Here is a 19,694-nt window from a genome sequence, read left to right as displayed (position 1 = left end):
GCTGATTACAGGGGGAAAAGTCTCCCTTAAAACTCTTTTGCTTAATTAGAGTACTCAGGATGGGTTATTTAAAAATGAGAGAGATAGCACTCTATCTGTCTGCATTTTTAAAAAGATGATGCCATAAAAAAAATGACTATTTATGTGACTTCAAGATGGAACATACCCTTTTTATTTCTTATTTTTTATTCTTATTTTTATACATAAATATTTGTTAAATTATATATATATATATATATATATATATATATATATATATATATATATATATATATATATATATATATATATATATATATATATATATATATATATATATATATATATTAAAATGTCAAAATATGAGTGAAATTATTAAAGGTGCAGTAGGTGATTGTCTTAACAAACATTTTTTTTTTGTTGTACTGGTTGAAAGTCTCTTCACATTCCAATAATAATAATAATAATAAAAACAATAATAATAACATGAGAGTGATATCTGAAGGATCATCTTACTCTGAAGACTGAAGTAAAGAAGCTGAAAATTAATCTTAAAAATCACTGGAATAAATTATTAAATTAAATCATAAACTAGTTCTGAACGGTTATTTTATGATGCAACAACATTACGCAATTTAACAATTTTTACTGTATTTTTGAATAAATAAATGCAGCCTTGGAGAGCAGGAGAAGAACACTTAAAAATCCTACTAAAATCTACTGAACTTTTGATCAGTAGTGTATGAATAAGTAATATTGTGTATTTATGTATGTATGATAACACTATTTTGTTGAATGAATAAATATTAAATACATGCATATACTAATGAACTGATAAAATATGGCATGTAGTGCTGTATAGCACTTTTTGTCATCTTTCACCCATTTGCATGCATGTCTATTTAAACCAGCATAAAGGATAAAGGATGGATATTAATAAAATAATAAACACTCTCACTTACACACAAAATATTAACAACGCATAATCACATCCATCTTCAGTTAAGAAAATGTGGGAGGATTTGATCACATTTTCAGTTGGATGAATCACCAACTTGATCTGCGAATACGAAAGATGATAATAAACAAGCAATTTACTTCTAACACCAATCAACACAATGCACCCACCTGGGAAAAGTGCATTTTACAAAGGAAGGAAAAAAAAAAAACAGTTTGTTGTGCGATCTCTACAGTAGATTGGTAAAGCGACGCTCGACGGGCTGTTGTACACAGTAGTGTTTGCACTACTCTAGAAGAGGAATTGCTGCGGAATTGAATTTGCCAATATGGACTCCATCTACCCCGGTTGTGTTTATGCATGCTGGCAAGCACAGGATAGGATGGTGTCCTTCCAGGCAGCCACTGAGGACTAGATGTCTTTGTAAATATATTCGGTGGGTACATGTGCAGCGGAGTGACACTAAGGAAGCACAATACTGCTGCAATCCTTCGTTGTGGATGTGGCTTTGTAGTCTTTCCTCAGAATAGAATATGTGTTGCACACATGGACAAAAAAAGCTGTTTTTTTCCTAAAGCCAGAGGGCTCTATAAATCATAAATAATTTTTTCATCATATATGTATTGTCCTACATGCAACGCATTCACACTTGGCTATACTTCCAGAATGGGAAAAAAAAAAGAGTGTGAGACATGGAGGACAAAACAAATCCACACCACAGATGGGCCTTTTTGGCCAAAACAAAATGTACACGAACTGAACCGCATTTGAGTAATTTATTTATTTATTGGATCGCATCCCCTATTAGTTTTCACCAGGCTGTGAGAGGCCTACAAAATTGCCAAGATTGAAAAGTGGCCGATGTTGTGTGTGTTGATTTTAATATTAGACTAATCTGCAGGGACACTCCATTGGGTTTAATTACTATCACTCACAGTGACTGCTCGGTGGAAATGAAAACGAGGCAGCAATGACATCACACTACATCACAATCTCCATTACTAGCATCATCATTATCATTATTCCCAGGGCCGACATAATAGATAAAGCCAGCGTCCTTCAATGACTGGTTTTTGCAAGCGCACACTTACAGTGCATCTGAAAAGTATTCATAGCGCTTCACTTTTTCACATATTTTTTTATGTTACAGCCTTATTCTAAAATGGATTCAACTAATTTATTTTCTCAAAATTCTACTTACTGTACAATACCCCATAATGACAATAAGAAAAAAGATTGTTTGAAATTATTGCAAATTTATTCAAACTAAAAAAAACATGAATCATGCTGTGTGGATGTTTTTTTTTTTTTTTTTTTTTTTTTAACAGAAGGAATTGGAAGACAAGTCAGATTAGAAGAAAATCCTGAATGAAAACTTGCTTCAGAGTGCTCTTGACCTCAGACTGGGGCAACGATTCATCTTCCATCAGGACAATGACCCAAATCACACCACCAACATATAAATAGAGTGGCTTCACAACAACTCGGTAAATGTCCTTAAGTGGTCCAGCCAAAGCCCAGACCTAAATCCTATTGAACATTTCTGGAGAGATCTGAAAATGACTGTACACCTGTCGCTTTCCATCCAACCTGATAGAGTTTAAGAGGTACTGCAAAGACGAATGGGCAAAAATTCCCAAAGACAGGTGTGCCAAGCCAGTGCCATCATATTCAAAAAAAACTTGAGGCTGTAATTGCTGCCAAAGGGGTAACATTTTAAAACAATTATCCGTTATAACTAGTTATTAGTCCATCAACAAACTGTTAGTTAATGAGTTATAATTGACTTGTTAAATAAAAGTTAGCATTTTGTTGATTATTTATAACTGTACCTTATGGATAGCCAATAGATAACTTACAAGCTGTTAGTTGACACGTTATAAATGCCTTATTAACTGTATTTTAATGATTTATAACTATACCTAATAAATTAGTAGTAGATCATGAACAAGCGGTAAAACACTTACTAAATACTTAAGTATCAGTTAATAGTTTATATGTGTGATTGGAATGTTATTCTTGCAACTATTCTTCATTTATTAACTTATTAACTGTTAGTACATGAGGAATAGTTGCAACTTTAGAACAGCGTCCCAATAACATCCCAATACTTAAGCTAATAACTAAATTAACTATTAACTCACACTTTACAGATCAGTTGTTCATAGTTTTATAACCATCTACTAATACCAGTGAAACTTTCGTAGAACTTTTCTAATAAAACTATTTTTTATTTATTTTGTTTTCATGTTTAGCACAAAAAGTCCCCAAACCTCATAAGTTTGAAATCTGTTGTATACTGCTGTTCTGCCATGTGATGGCTCAGTATGTGTGTTTCTATACATTAAACACTATATTAAATATTTCATCTATGTTGAACAAACAGCTTGTAAATTATCTATTGGCTATAAATAAGGCACTAAGTTTTATGTAAAAAGTAATTCACAACTCATTAACTAACAGTTTATTAATGGACTATTAACTAGTTAAAACGGATAGTTATAAATAATTAACAAACTATTAACTTTTATTTAACAAGTAATTTATAACTCATTAACCAACAGTTTATTAATGATGTGTTAACTAGTTGTAACGTATAGTTATTCTAAAGTGTTACCTAAAGCAGTAGCATAACCAAATGTGGAAAAACTGGGTGCACTGTATAGGGCTAAATATGCATGCTCACTGCATATACGTGTACAGTCTATTGATTAGCTGAGTCATGCTTGTCAGGCACCATCACTGTAGCTCAACCTCTGCTGACTTTATTGGCGTAATCTGTGGCTCACTCAATTAACAAGTGAGACTGTTGGTTTATCGCCATCTGCCGCACTTTGATAAGGCATTAATATACTGATATTCATCCACAGCCGCTAGTCAGGATTACATAGAGAAGACGAAGATGCAGTGGGAGTCCCCCTCTCTCTCTCTCTTATTCTCCATAGTTCAAATGTGGCAGAGCACTGGATAAATTGATGGGACGATCTGAAACAAACTTCATGTGCTGAAATCAAATTTAATTTCTATTGACCCTGAAAAGAAATATAGCTAATGGATTCGCTTATCTGAGCGTGCACGCTTCATGGGAACTGGCAGGCGGGGCTTTTTTTTGTCCTACCAAATGGATGTGTCACTCAGGCAATTTAACATATAGCAATGTGGGTCATTTCTGAGGATAAATGTTGATAAAACTATGAGGTGCCATAAATATGCTATGGTGGAACATATATTATGTGCGGGGCCCAGTCATGAATATAAATTTCTTTAATAACCTTACCCTGCCAAGGAGTCAAAGAGTACATTTGAAAATACGTGGCAAACATCGTAACGGGATTTGATGTGAAAAGCAATTTACTGTATCTAGCTCTATTTGAGGTGGTCTTTAGCATCCCAGTTCGAATCCTGCTTGGAGAAATGCAATATAAAATGGAAGGGGTCTTCTAGATTCCACTTGCTGCATGTTAGGAGAGGAGCTAGATGGTCCTACCACACCCTAACCATTCATTTAGTCGCATTAATATTAACAAAACTCCATTCATAAAGTCCATTGAGGTGATTCTGAATTGGGTTAAACTCCTTTCTTTAAAACCAGTTTTACCCCTACCCCTTCCCTTTGGCCCTTAAAACAAAGTGTGAATCGGAAGGGCTTCAAACGTTACCCCTAAGAACTGGGAAACCACTAATAAACCTGCACATGTCATCATATGTCATTGCGATCTCTTACTACATATGAGATCAATGATCGCAACTGCTGTATGTATTCCAGTTGTGTTATTTTTTGGTATTTATTTTCAGGAAATCATCAAAGGCAACAATATCATGTTATTATAATCATATAAAGTGGCAATAAGTTTGTAACTGTTCTGTGCATTTACACCGTGGCCATATTCATCTATGTAAACACACGAAAACAACATTAACATTATACCAGATACTGTAAAAAGGTCATTCCCAGCCACCAGACTTTTGTGGCATGGTATTGTTAGATGTAAAAGTATGTTGTGTGACTGCTATATAGGATATAAGCCTACCCCTTCACATGCAAAATTAAAGGTAGGAGTAAGAGAAATTTAGTATTGGGATTGGGCCTTGTTACAAGTTCAAATCAGTAAGAGTATAGGTGGAGTTTTCAAATTGGTGCCGTGACCCGGATGGGATTGAGGATTGGTTGGGTGGCCTCAATTAGCACATTTAAAGTCCAAAAGAACAAGAAGCCGCTGGGATTTTTATTTTAGTGTTTTTCCAACTGAAATAGAATATTGAATAGGGGCCGGGGCTTTCTTTTCATGCATCAATCCCCTCATAGCAAACTAATGGTAAAAGGGGCATGATTAAGAATATTGTGTCTGAAGCTGTCAAACTGACCTTATCAGTGAAAGAGTAGTAGATTAAGTTGTCTCAGTAGATTCACTTGCATGGATTAATTGTTCACAAAAATAATAACAATGTGTGCTAGTAAAATACACATTGTAAATTTTGATAATAACTTAACAACTCTAACAACTTACGCTACAAGTAATATTCTGTAGTACACTTGTTAATGAGCCGACTGTCCGTGCTAAAAAGGAATATTATACTGAACAGAACATGTTAATGATCCAAGTACTCAGTTAAAACAACAGGAATGAATACAGTGGCAAGATTTTGGACTAATGGCATTTCAAAGTTGGTGAGCTTACTCGGCTAAAATTTGCTAAATGTTTTTTTTTTTTTTTTAACCTGGATATTTAGGACAAACACTTGATAATGTATAACTTGTAAATGTATCACATTAAGTCTGGTTATGAGAATATGACATCCCTAGCATACACCACAAGGACTCTCAACTTTTTGGCCTTTTCACACATTTTACACAGAAAAATAAAATAGAATAAAATATTGAATTAGTAAAAAAAAAATACATATACTTGAATAGAAAAAGGCCACAAAGGGAATATTTGTAGTGCCACTGGACGTCCAGCCACGTTTATGTTCTCCAGCAGCCCTCCTCTTCCCAGCATTGAAGTCTAAATCAGTGATAACTTATTCATAAAGACCTATTCGCTTGAGAGAATAATTTATTTTCATAGATGCCCCTTTTACAGCCGTTCAACGCTGCATCCTGGGGGGGAGAGCCGTGTCATGTGCTGCTAGACTTTGATCAGGGCGAATGAAAGTTGGTTTCTAGATATTCTCTTGTGAAGAGAAGCCTCAGACAAGGAGAGCTTGCCATTCACTGTAATGGGTTTTGAAGACTTTGAGCATACCTTCTGGACATAGTGTTATCACTTCTTTTTTTGGCTTTAAGGGAGATGAAGTATAGGCAAGAGCAGGCGAAATGAGGAAACACTAAGGCTGCTGTATTTGCAGGCGTTCTGCCTTCCTCCTTAAATCCATATTGAAGTCCCATTTTCAATGAAAATGATATCAATCCCAGGATGCCCTTGCCGCAGTTTTGCTAACAACTTCTCACAGGGGAAGTGTTATTTAAACTGCAAACCAAAATTTATGAAATGTTCTCCATTCAATAAACACTCACTATGGGTAGACAAGCTCTTCTTGTAAAGAATTAATTTCCTGAAGGAGTAATACAACTTAAAATGACAAACGATTAGAGGTAAAATATTCAGATAAATACAAATGAATTGATAATACATTAAAATATGTATAAAAGCTTCAGAACAAATCAGTAATAAGTGATTATTAAATATGTATTTGTTAAAATATCTAATTAATTCCATGACTGTTCAATAAAAAAGGTCAAAAGAGGGTTTTCTTGTCAGAAATTTTACAAATTTTTGGGATACAAATGAATAATTTGATTCACAGAATTATGGTATCCTCAATGCAATGCAAAAGTTACATTCAGGAGGAGCACAACGACTTTCATTTTACTGATTCATGATTTTGTACTCAGCTGACATTAACAGGTGGAGTTTAGTGAAATTTGTCACTTGTCATTCATTCTCCAGTCCTTCATTGGCCGCACCCATACATACATTCTCTTTTTCTACTAATTCTCTGCATAGCATCAAAAGCACAACTTCTCAACTGCAAATTCTGTGTTTATTTTCAACCACAGAAATTTTAACAGCCCAACTCAAGTTAATTTTAGACAATCTGCGTCATCAAAATTGCTTCATTAATATGCAAGGCATATCGCACTTAACAGAAGACGCTCAATTAATATATCACCTTTAAGCAATACAAATACAATTGTTTAATAAAAAGAAAAGAAGAAAATATATATATATATTCATTTTTCCACAATATATTTTAAAATAAATATTTTACACACATCTTGAAAATGAAAATGTGCAGTTCGCTCTTTAAAGATGTATACATGTTTAGGCTAAGTGTGAATAATTAGTTAACACATAATAAAAATTGCACACCCACAATTGAAGACTCATTTTCTGTTAAGCTTCTTAATGTTTTGCATAAAAGTTTTCATAAAGTTTCATTCATATAATCCCTAAGCCCCATTTAGGATATAAGAAGCAAATACAAGTCAGACTTCAAGAAGAAGAATCAATTAGCTGAACATCTTCTATCTTCTTTGTACAGTGAGATGTACTTGAAACGCCTCCTCTGGTTTCACACTCAGTCTGGATAAATCCCATCCTATCAGGAATAACCTAGTCCTACCTGCCTAAACCCTAGGTAGGGATTTTTAGTTGACAGGGAGGAGGCGTTGCCTTGATATCCGCCAAATACAGAAGCAAATGGAACTTTGAAAGGATAAGAGGCTTCCGAGACTCTTTTATCTGCATGGGAGCCACACGTTTGGTAATACATTATACATTCCATTCTCAGCACAGTTTATGTATGCTTTAATCTGCCCAATAAGCCTGTCCTTCCATCTCCTCACCCTTGTGAGGAAAATGTCTTTATCAAATACGATAAAATAAGCTAAATCACCACACGCACTTAAGACAAGGCCAGCAGCTTTAGTTCTGAGTGGTGCGCTCTTACTTAAAAATCTGCATTGATAAAAAGCTGTATATATATATATATATATATATATATATATATATATGCATGAAGAAAAAAGTTAGAAAGAAAACCGTGCTCTCACATTCCGAGTGGCAGAAGCTGTCAAAGCAATCCTAAACTTAATCATACTTCTATCCAACAACCCTGACCCGTGCAGTCTAGCTGCGGAGAAGGCATTGGAACTATTAATTAGAATATTATCTGCACCTGATCTCGAGGACTCTTCTGGACTTATTCACATTAGAGAACGAAAGAGAGGGGGAAAAAAAATATATATTTGACTCTCTTCAACCTTGAGGAGTGTAAAGAGCAGGAGAAAGTAGCACTCTGCTCAGGCGGAACAGGTAACAGTGGTTCTGTACTCACCATGAAGAGGTTGCGGAAGTTAGCCAGGTCTCCGAAGAAGTCCTCGATGCTGACGGTGTGTGGGTCGAAGGCGAAGTAGCTCCCCAGGTTCTCGTAGAGCTTCTGCATATTCTTGTGCATCGTGGAGAGCTTCTCGTACTGTTCTCGCGAATGCTTGGAGAAGCCGTGAGAAGGATACGGTTAAGGAAGGACAAGCAGGGGTATTATTGTACAGTGATGGATAAACATCGACAAACAAAGCACCTCGCTGCCCTCAAAATCCTCACCGCAATCCTTCAACAAAAGAGGTCACCTGCGGAAAATTGAGCAAAGCCAGCGCTTCTCCGCAGAGGTCAAGCGAGACAAACAGAGACTTTCAATAACCTCTCCATCTAAGTTTGGAGTCATTGAGCTATTAGCGTCGATGCAGGAGGGATAGAGGAGAGTTTCATAGTCTGGGGGACTAACGCAGATGCTGGAGGGAATAGCTGATTGCAGTCATTGTTTCATTGTTTCTCCAAACACAAGCGGGGTCAGTGTGCGCTGAACCCCCGTGAGAGATGCGCTGTGTAATTTAAAGAGCAGATGAAGGCAGGTTTTCACACTGAATGGCTATTGACAGCTCCTGTTGAGGATGTGCTATCTCACCGCTCACGAGGCGCACGTGGACGCCTCTGGCCTCAAAAACCACACACACACACACACACACACACACACACACACACACACACACACAAACAAACAAAGTAAACAAACAGGTAGGGTGCATCATTGGCGCCTCGTTTTCTTTCTGCCATATGCTAATAAAGCATCTACGTATTCTGCACAATTGTGTTTCCTGGATTCAAAGTGCATGGACGGCCTGAGTATGCCCTTTTGAAGGAACTGAGAGGGTATTTCAAATCCACGTCTGGCATTTTATTCATACTATTCACACTCAGATGTGAGTCAGATTGTTTAACAGCCATAAATGTGCTGTCCTGAAAACATCTCTTTGCAACATGTTGAATGGAATCATGGAAATTACTCCATTCTAATGTTTTCTGATGTGAAATGGAGAAATATTGTAAAGGTTTCATATGAACTTAAAATGAAGTATTCCAACGCAAATGTACTCAGTATTTACTCACCCTCAAGTGCTTATAAACCTTTATTAGTTTCTTTCTTTGGTTGAACAAAAAAGAAGGTATTTTATAGTTGGGTAAAAAACTGTAACCGTTGACGCCCATAGTAGGAAAAACAAGTGCCATGCAAGCTATTAATATTATTTATTAAAATCAAAATATTAAAATTCAAAATATCACTGCATTCATACAACTTAAGCTTTAAAACAACAATAACAACAACAACAAATAAACATCACAGACTTCAAAAATGGCCTAATGGAAAACTAGACATGCTTTGCCTCAGAACCACTCTGAATCTAAAGAGACCAACCGTACGTTTTTGGTCAAAATATTCACAATTTATAAGTAAAAACAGCCCTTTTTTAAATCTTCCAAATACTAAGTAACACAACACTAAGACAAAACTCAATAGATACCCTTAGAATATGGTTGTCAAAACATGCTTCAAGTTTGGTCCCAATATTTTAAAGTCATTCCTGGCTCATTCTGAAAACGTACCACTATATATATTTCTGGAGAGGGCCAAATACATCCAAGGAGGTACGATTTTTGCAGTTTTTGTTTTTACGAAGCCACCAGAGGCCGCTGTGAATTCCTTTGAGAACTCAAATTTGTCTCACAAGTGTCATTCGCACCTGCTGTTCTTGCGTAAATCCACTGAAACTGACTGACTGATTGACTGACCCTTCTTTCTTATTCCCTAAACCTAACTAATAGTGTAATGTATTGTAATGTGTATTTATATAGTGCATTTATTGTGTATAGTCATACACTCAAAGTGCTTCACAATCATGAGGGGGGTCTCTTCACACCACCACCAAAGTGCAGCATCCACTTGGATGATGCGATGGCAGCCACAGGACAACGACGCCTTTGCGCTCACCAAACACCAACTATTGGGGGAGTGGAGAGACAGTGATAGAGCCAATTCAGTGGATGGGGATGGTTGGGAGGCCATGATCGTAAGGACCGATTGAGGGATTTGACACCAGGGTTACACCCCTTCACTTTACAGGAAGTGCCATGGGATTTTTAATGAACACAGAGAGTCAGGAACTCGGTTTAACATCTCATCTGAAAGACGGTGCCCACTGACAGTGTAGTGTCCCCTTCACTTTTACTGGGGCATTAGGACTCACACAGACCACAGGTTGAGCGCCCTCTGCTGGCCTCTCTAACACCACTTCCAACAGCAACCTAGTTTTCCCATGTGGTCTCCCATTCAAGTACTTACCAGGTTTAGCCCTGCTTAGCTTCAGTGAGTAACCGGTCTTGGGCAGCAGGGTGATATGAAAGTGTTTTCAAAAGCGCCGATTGACAACCCCCACCCCCCACCCACTTCCCTAAACCCAACCAAGAGTTTCAAAAAACAATTTAGAAAAAGAAAAGCCCTCGCCTGATTTTTCACCACGATTTCAGATTTTACCACATTCTCATCTTGTTATTTACTTTTTTGGCTTCTGTTTTTGTCTTATACGCTTTCCGGAACTGATCTTTGTCAGACCTAAACCCAGTCGTCACGGTCAACTCCTCTCTCCAAGTCCGCCAATGTTAGTGGCTAGCTAACTGGACAAACTTGTAACAGCGAGAAAGCTTTTCATATAGAGGTAAGTGGTCAGCTGCTATCGTGAAAAGGAACAGTGTCATACCACCCTGTGTTGTTCATTTTAACGAACCATATATAGGGCTACGTTTTCAGATGTTGCAAAAATGGCCTATATAGGAACCTAGACATGCTTTCACCTAGAACTGCTCTGAATCTGAGAGGACCAACCTTATGTTTTTGGTCAAAATATTCAGAATGGATAAGTAAAAATAGCCCTTTTTATAACTCCCGAATACCAGGTGACACAGCACTGTGACAAAACTCAATAGATAATCTCAGAATATGTTTGACAAAACATGCACCAAGTATTTAAAGAGTATCCCTACATCAATATTTCAAGAGCCTTTTTTTCTGACAAAAATATATTTTTATTAAAGTTCAACTACCGTTTCAGAATGTAAGGCATTTTTATGCCAAAATTATAAATAATTTAATGAAGTACTTTTTTAACCTCAATTCAAAATGGACTAAGTATATGTTGATTGCTGTCAAAATGATCATTTTGCCACCTCATTAACACATTTTATACAGTAATTTCGTTCCATCCATTCATCCATCCAACCAACAGTGAAAAAGGTCTAAATTATAAGTACCCCATGGATCTGCAATGGTGTAGAGAGATCTTATAATGTGAGTAAAGAGTAGAATATTTAGAGAATATTATGAAGGCTAGAGTATACATAATGCTGGCAATTATTCCACAATGGCTAACGCAAATGCTTTACTCTAACAGTCATTTACTGTGAGAGTCCTAAAAGCTGAATAGAAAATGAGTCTGAATCTGCAATAACGTCTGAAAGTGTATACGTCTTGTCCTTGGGGCTGAGTTTTATGAGCTCTTTTGACAAGTTCGAAATGACTTCCTGTTTCTTTTAAGATGAAAAAATGAAGCAAAAATCTTCAACAGGTTGTGCGACGCTTCCCTACTTTAATATGTTGTGTTTGAGCAAGCTCTGGTTAAAATGAAGAATGTGGATATAGCTAAATCAAAGCAGAAGAGCTCTGAGATTTAGTCTCAATTGAATACAATGGAGAAAACACTGCTGCTGCCTGAGAGAAAGTGTTGGAGAATACGTGGGAGTGTTTGACAACAGCTCATCACAGTCATATGTAGTTCCACCGGACTGGGCCGAGCCCTCACCGGCTATTATTTCCACATCAAAGATTTGTCACATTGACAACAGCTGACATGCACGGTCCAATATCAGTCCCGGCTTCTCCTCCAAAAGCAATTCCTTCAGCTCTTTCTCTTGCTTTTTCTTTACTTCAATCTCTCTCTCTTTTTCGTTACCTCTGTAAGAACTTTCAAAGTATACTCTTCACGCTTCTTTGTCACCCGTGTCACCTCTGCTTCACATGCTGGGGTGGAGAGAAGTTCCTGGATAAAACATTATGCGCTCCCTTCTCCAAAGCAACCGCCTTCTGGTTCTCTCTCTCTCTGTTTTTCTCCAGCTGTCCTCAAAGGAAAGAGCGAACACAAGTTTCCCCAGCAACATACCATATTTCACTATACAGAAAGGCTCTCTTAAAGAAATACGTTCCCTATTTTAACTTTTCTATAACAATAAATAGTGCCTGCTAGACGTTCTGACAAGACAGCGTTAGAAAAATAGTGTAAAAACTCACTTTAACCTCATTACTTTACAAAACTACTTTAATGATAGCGCAACAAAGAAGCCTGGAGAAGAGGATCCTGCACATCAACCATTCAGCACAAGATAAATGATTAAAATACCTGGAGACGGTGTGAAAAAACAATTGTCTGCCTCTAGAAAAATGACCAGAAAGTGAATTCCAAACACTGCCACCTGTGAAGTCTGCCATAAATTACCTTGTTTGTTTACCTGTGTGCTTGTATGAGTGAATAAAATGGTGCATGGCTCCCTTAGGCTAGGCCAAAAAGCCTCCTTAATAAATCTCCCCTAACCCACTTCCATTAATGTTTATTTAATGCTTTCCTATGTGCCTCCTGGCTCTGTGCTGCGAGGCAGATAGCAACTAAGCTTTTAGTGTGGATTGACTTTCCCCCTCCAGCCCCACAGCCAAATATATACATCCCACCTCAGTTTGGAGCAGAAGGTTGGCGAAATTTCACCAGGCCGACAGCAAGGACTGCATTCATGGCTATAGAGCATTTGTACAAGGGAATAGGGCAAAGAAGCATACATTGTTGGGTTTTTGAAGAACTAATCGCATGTCATGGTAAGATGGAGGGACAGAAATAAACAGTAGTTCTAATAGTAACCTGTCTGTTGTTATTGTTGGGGAATAGCACAGATAGAAAGCGGGCCTGCAGTGTATAAGCGAGGGTCTCTGTTTGGCAGATTTATTGATCCACTGCAAGCGAAATGCAGTGCTCTTCACATCTTTTAAAGGAATAGACTTCCACAAATAGATAAAAAATAAAAATCATCACAAACTCATTCTCAAGTCATCCTAAACCTTTTATTGTTGAAACACAATATGTGTTATTCTCAAGGAGATTAAAGTTGTCATTTTTAAACATAACAAATACTGTATTTACTGGTTCTCCAAAAAAGAGATTAGACTATTATTAGAAGAAACAAAAAAAGTATATTACGCCCTGGGGTACGATTCAATTCAATTCATTAATTCATTCATTAATTCATTCATTAATTTTCCTTCAGCTTAGTCCCTTTATTTATCCGCCAACTTATCCAGCATATGTTTTACACAGCGGATGCCCTTCCAGCTGCAACACAGTACTGGGAAACACCCATACACTCTCATTCAAACACTATGGCCAATTTAGTTTATTCAATTCACCTATAGCGCATGTCTTTGGACTGGCAGAAACCGGAGCACCCGGAAGAAACCCACGCCAACACGAGGAGAATATGCAAACTTCTTACAGAAATGCCAACTGACCCAACCTGGACTTGAACCAGCAACGTTGTTGCTGTGAGGCAACAGTGCTAACCACTGAGCCACCGTGTTACCCCAATTCAACTCATTAAATGACTAATTTGTTTAAATGAAGTTAAAGTTACAATCAAATTAAAGTTATTTTATACAGACATAGTTAACCTGCAATTTTATAGCATATAGGTGATGTCTGTTGTGTACATGTTTAATGAAGTGTATTTGTGTATTAAGTGTTTGTGTTGTCCTCGAAGAAGGTTATATATATATATATTTTTTTTTTTTGCAAAAAAATAAAGATCATGATTTTCTCATGATCCTGTAAATGTAAAATAAAGTTTAATAATAATATTAGGCCTATGTGCATGTCTACTGTTTGTTAAAATGCAAAAAAAAATAAAATAAAATAAATTGTATAGACTTGGAATAGTGGACCTGAATAGACTTTAAATATGTCCTGGTTGTTAATGAGATTCCCTCTTGCATTATATTCAACATTATATAGGCTAGAGTAGTTATACTGACACTATTAAACATTTATTCTCATCCACAACACCTTGTGTTTGCTATGAAAGAAAAAAAAATAAAGTGCTTTTTCGTAATCATAACTGTAAAATGCGATATGATCATTTAAATGATGTGCATGCTTTTGGTTTCACTTTTACTGCAGAGTGCATGAGAAAAATGAGAAAAAAAAAACTCATACTTCCTGCGCAGCTCCCAAACGATTGCTCTGTGCAACAAACTAAACGTCATTCACAACTTTATTACCTGTTATTCGCAGGCTGCAGGTTTTCTTACTAAGCTGTTTATTAAAGTAGTCATCAAATCGCGGGAGCATGCATCCTTTTTGTGGTAAACACAAAGCTCACGTACAGCTCACGTGCGATTTCGCGACCGTAAATATGTCATTACATGAATACAGAAATTTGAACCGAGGTAGAAACATTTTTGGGTGAATTATACCTTATAAATACACTGTGTAACTCTTTCAACACCATTTGGAGGTGTCCACGTTGCTGAGCAATGTTACATATAAAAAACAATGTGAAGACCGCCTGTCTTTTCTCCTGACCTTGAAAATATAATTGGCTGAATCATAGAAATGCTGGATTATGATCGTGTAGGGGTCGAATCAAGATCATGATCTTTCTCCATTAATCATGCAGCCCTAGTGCACAGCTTGGTGAGTATTTGAGCCTGTTCAGAGCCTTAAAAACGTGACCAATTTTAGAGAAGAGGAAGAATACTGCTACTACTAATAATAATAATGAACAGAGCAATTCTAAAAGGACCTTACACTAACTGTTAATCAGTCCCTAATTAAAAAAAGAAAGAAATGGCAGAGGTTCATGACCCCTCATAACCAAACTCTCTTTTAAGTTTCCAGACTCTGTCTTCTCTATTCCAGTCAGCATGACTGAATAAACAATGAGATTTTGTTTGTTTAATTTTATTTTTAGGAATACTACCCCTTTAAATAATCGACTGGCACTTACTGTGTACTTGCATCATTTGCGACAATGAGAATGAACAGTGCCTCCCTGACTGAAGGACAAGGTGTTCAGTAGATTATGCAGTAAAAAATAAAGGGCCTCCTCATTAACATTCATCTCCACAAAACAACCCAAGTGCCAAATAATGACACTTCCCTTCAGGCAAACATGAATAAAAATAATAGAATCCTATACCTCGTGAACCCAGAGAAGAGCTTTATCTGTTGCATGAAAATATTGGAAAAGAGTGAGAGAGAGAGAGGGGAAAAAGGGTTCACTGTAACCCATAAAATACAATTTAAATTGTACCAAATTGAACGTCACAGTTCTCTAAATTCTTTGAGGGTTTCTGGACGGCATCCAAAGTAATTAACACAACACCTTGGATGGAGATCAACAGAGTGCCACCGACAGGCTTTCCAGCACGTTACCATCGCAGTCCTGTCTGCTCTTAAAAGCTGCCAACACAGCCTCAACTGTCAGATAGTATCTCCGCCGCCTCTTCCATGTGTAATTATGCTGTATTGTGCAGCTGTACAAGCAATCAAGCGTCTGAACTCAATCAAAAACTTCGCTCAGACCCTGTTAGGGTACCGCTAGAAAATTTGGAGAGCACGCTACTGATTAATGGTCTATTATTGACAGAAACTCAAGCCTAGCATGCTGTGATAGGAACGATAATGAGAACAGCCATGGCTGAAACAAATTTTTTAAAAGGGGGAAAAGTAGGTAATTGCTCAGGCAGTAATGAAGCTGATGAGCGTTGAGATTCTGATGACTCATTTTTGTGTGGCTCTGGATTTTTTTTCGAGGAAAAGAATGGAACGGGAGGCATTTCTGCTGATTCACCCGTTGTGAATTGTACACAAGATAGGGAGGCGCATTGATTATTCTCTCTGAAATTGAAATGAAAAGAGGCCTCTGCGCTGCAGTGCAGACAGACGACTGTTCGACTAAGCTTGCATCGCATTCGCTTCACGGTCAGACATGCTTTAACTTTAATCTGACAGAATATCACTGAGAATAGGTGATTTTTTTGACAATTTATTTATTTATTTTTTTCATATTTATGATGATCTCATGTATGAAGGAGCACCTTCCAGATGTTTGAAGGCAATTGTTTATTGCAAATAAACAGACAGTTGTGTGTGAGAGAAATCTAAAAATGAAAAAGCCAATGAGGTTATTTTAATCCACTCTAATCTGCAGTAATGAACAATTACATTTGGTTTGAAAGTAAATAATGAGAAAATGCATTTAAAATAGATATCTAAAATAATAATAACTTAAAATAAAAACATACATTTTCAAGCAAATCTGATATTTTAGGCTATTAATTATTAAAATATTAAATCACTTAATAACAAGTGTTTATTATGTAGTTGACAGCTAATGTTATTAAAAAATATCTTATTGCATGGCTCTCTGGAATACTTGCGTCTGATAGGTCACTTTTGGCTTTTTGGAAATGTATTTAAACTGCTTTGAAGATAAATTTGTAAGCTTTTTTAGTATTAAAAATACTGCAATATTATTGCTGTGGATGACTGTTCTGTAAATTGTGTGATTGTTATTGTTTCTCTCAAAATCTCATTCATTCATTCATTCATTTTACTTTGGCTTAGTTCCTTTATTCATCAGTGATTACCACAGCAGAATTAACCGCCAATTTATCCAGCGTATGTTTTACATGATGCCCTTCCAGCGGCAAACCAGAACTGGGAAACACCCATACACATTTTTTCACACACATACACTATGGCCCATTAGTTTATTCAATACACCTATACCACATGTCTTTGGACTGTGGGGGAAATCTGAGCACCCGAAGGAAACCCAAGCGAACACAAGGAGAACATGCAAACTCCACACATAAATGCCAACTGACAGAGCCAGGATTTGAAACAGCAACCTTCTTGCTTTGAGATGACAGTGCTAACCACTAAGTCACCATGTTGCCCCCTTAAAATAGATATTAAAATTAATAATAACTAAAAACATTTATAATCTGATATTTAGGCTTTTAAATTATTAAAATATCAAACAATAAAATGGTTATTAAGTAGTCAATGCATTTAAAAATGTATTATTTTTTTAAAATAAATTGATCTTAAATTATTTTTTCATAGTATATGTATTAAGTCCAGTACTTTTACCATAAACTGACATATCAACCATTTGGTGGAGGCTGACATTTTAGAAATTATAAGATGTGTTGAAACAAAAAAATGCATTGAGTGTGTTAACTAACGACTTGAGGAGTTAAGAAATGCAATCCAAACATTTTTTTCTTGGTGGGGTAGTTAAAGGGTTAAAAAATAAAATCTCTTGTCCATGTAATTTATTTATGCGGTGAAGAGCCATTTCATAAGTTGTACACTCTCAGAAACAAAGCAAATAAATGAACAGAAACTTAAACTAACATTTACAAAGGCTAGTGACAGCTTTTGCACCTTTATTACTGACAGTTTATATTGTAAAATAAAAATACCATAAATTAATACTTTTCGAATTTTGTGATTCACAGGTATTTTGTTTATTTATATTATAATTATGTGACCTAAAATGTGGTAACATCTGAAAACATGGTAAAATCATGTGGCCATGGCGGCTTTTCTTTTCTAGTTTGCCAATCACTAAGGATTGGGTTTAGGGAAGGGGTGGGCGGGTATTGGATATTGAAAATGATATTGGGGCTTCTGCTGAATTTACATTAAAAGAGAACACGCAAATGGTATGTACAAGGCAAATTTAAGATGATCAAAAATGAACACAGTGGCAACCAGACGTAGCAATGCACTGTAAAACCCAAAATGTTAAGGTAACTCGAACCAATTAAGGAAACCCATTGCAACAAACCATTTAAGTTCAAAAACGAATCCTTATGAGTACCGTGAACTTAATCTATTTGAGTAAATGAAGCAATTTGAGCACAGTAAAACCCAATAAATGAAGAGAGCTCAAACCAACTGTAAAACCCAATATGTTAAGGCAACTCAAACCATTTGAGGAAACTGATTGCAACAAACCATTTAAGCTAAAAAAAAATAAAAAAAACTAATCTATATGAGTAGTGTGAACTTACTCCATTTAAGTTGAAGTAATGAGTTCAAAACACTTTTCAAATGAGTAGAACCACCTTTCAGTCAACTTAGAGTTAATTACACTCATTTCATTTGATAAAGTTGATTGTCATGATTTACAGAGTGGGTATGTATTTTGCGGTCTCAAGAAATGTAGACATGGGTACATATCCACAATGAGTCTGGGTTGAGGAAAGATCAAGGTCCCCTATTGCAATTTAAAAACACTAAAATAAACAGATAAATGCTTGTTTACAAGTATTCTTCAGAGTGCATAACTGTACCATCCCTCAAAAGTTTGTTTAGTTTGACCTTGCATTGTCCCTTGCTTACACAGGCTTTCAACAAAGCAGGCCTCAAAATACATTCTGCAAAATAAAGTCCTCCAGCCTCCATCAGTTTGACACAGTTAGTTCAGTTCTAGGATACAGTTGTCACTCTTGTAGGCAAACAAAACGAACACGAACGCATTCTGCATTGTAGAGCTCGCACAATCCCACAGACATGCGTCATCGGGCACACACAAACAGACGCAAGACAAATGGAAATGAGGTGTTTTACCATCCACACCTTCATCGGCACTCAGACTCTCTCGATTCTCTTATCAGCGAGCGGAGCTGACAGCTGAGAGTGAAGTCTGCATGCAGATCAGATGAGCAAGTCTCCTCCAGCTAGCTGCGTGCTCTACACTCCCCACATTAACCTCCAGTGCTGGGGGTCTAATTTCACCTCCACACACTGGCTAATAATTAAAGCCCTGGCCCCTGGCAATAATCAGGATGTGATGTGTCAATGGCAACAGCGAGGCGGCGGATAAGTGAATTCCATCTCCCGGTTTTTCTCGGAGGCGAGGTTGGGACCTCTTGTCACATCACGCTCCCTGTCACATCAGCGCGGAGAGGCCCTCTCTTCCTCTTCATTTGAAAAATTAAAAGCGGGATTCAGAGTCAATTTCACTGTCAATTTATTCTGCATCTCTGCAAATGAAATATTTATGGAGCTGGGAGATGGGTCTCGGATGCCTCTCGCGCCAGTTTCCAGCTGCATGTGAAGTGGAGAGCTGTCCAAACAATCATCCAAACTGCAGGATGGAGCAAACAGCGAGGAAAAAAGAAAAAGAAAAGAATGGATTTCAACATCCTGCGCCTACAGGTGAACCTGTCTGTAGATGGCCACATATCGAAAGCTTTAGGCTATGTGTTGATTAGCTATAGCCAAACACTGGGAAAAAAAAATACATCA

General features: G+C 36.9%; 1 protein-coding gene across 41 annotated transcripts in view; it reads right to left on the bottom strand.

The window, feature by feature from the left end:
• The window catches only part of diaph2 (diaphanous-related formin 2), a 716,224-nt gene that overhangs the window by 119,087 nt on the left and 577,443 nt on the right, over window positions 1-19,694 (bottom strand). For all 41 annotated transcript variants that reach the window (XM_087281958.1, XM_087281970.1, XM_087281979.1 and 38 more), the window contains one exon: window positions 8,279-8,443. In XM_087281958.1, coding sequence (XP_087138084.1) covers window positions 8,279-8,443 — 165 coding nt within the window. The remainder of the gene's footprint in view (window positions 1-8,278; window positions 8,444-19,694) is intronic.

Source organism: Danio rerio, chromosome 14 (assembly GCF_052040795.2).
Source record: "Danio rerio strain M-AB ecotype USA chromosome 14, GRCz13ab, whole genome shotgun sequence".
Lineage (NCBI taxonomy): Eukaryota > Metazoa > Chordata > Actinopteri > Cypriniformes > Danionidae > Danio > Danio rerio.
The sequence above is the reverse complement of the archived record's forward strand: the minus strand, read 5'-3'. Positions and strand labels throughout refer to the sequence as shown.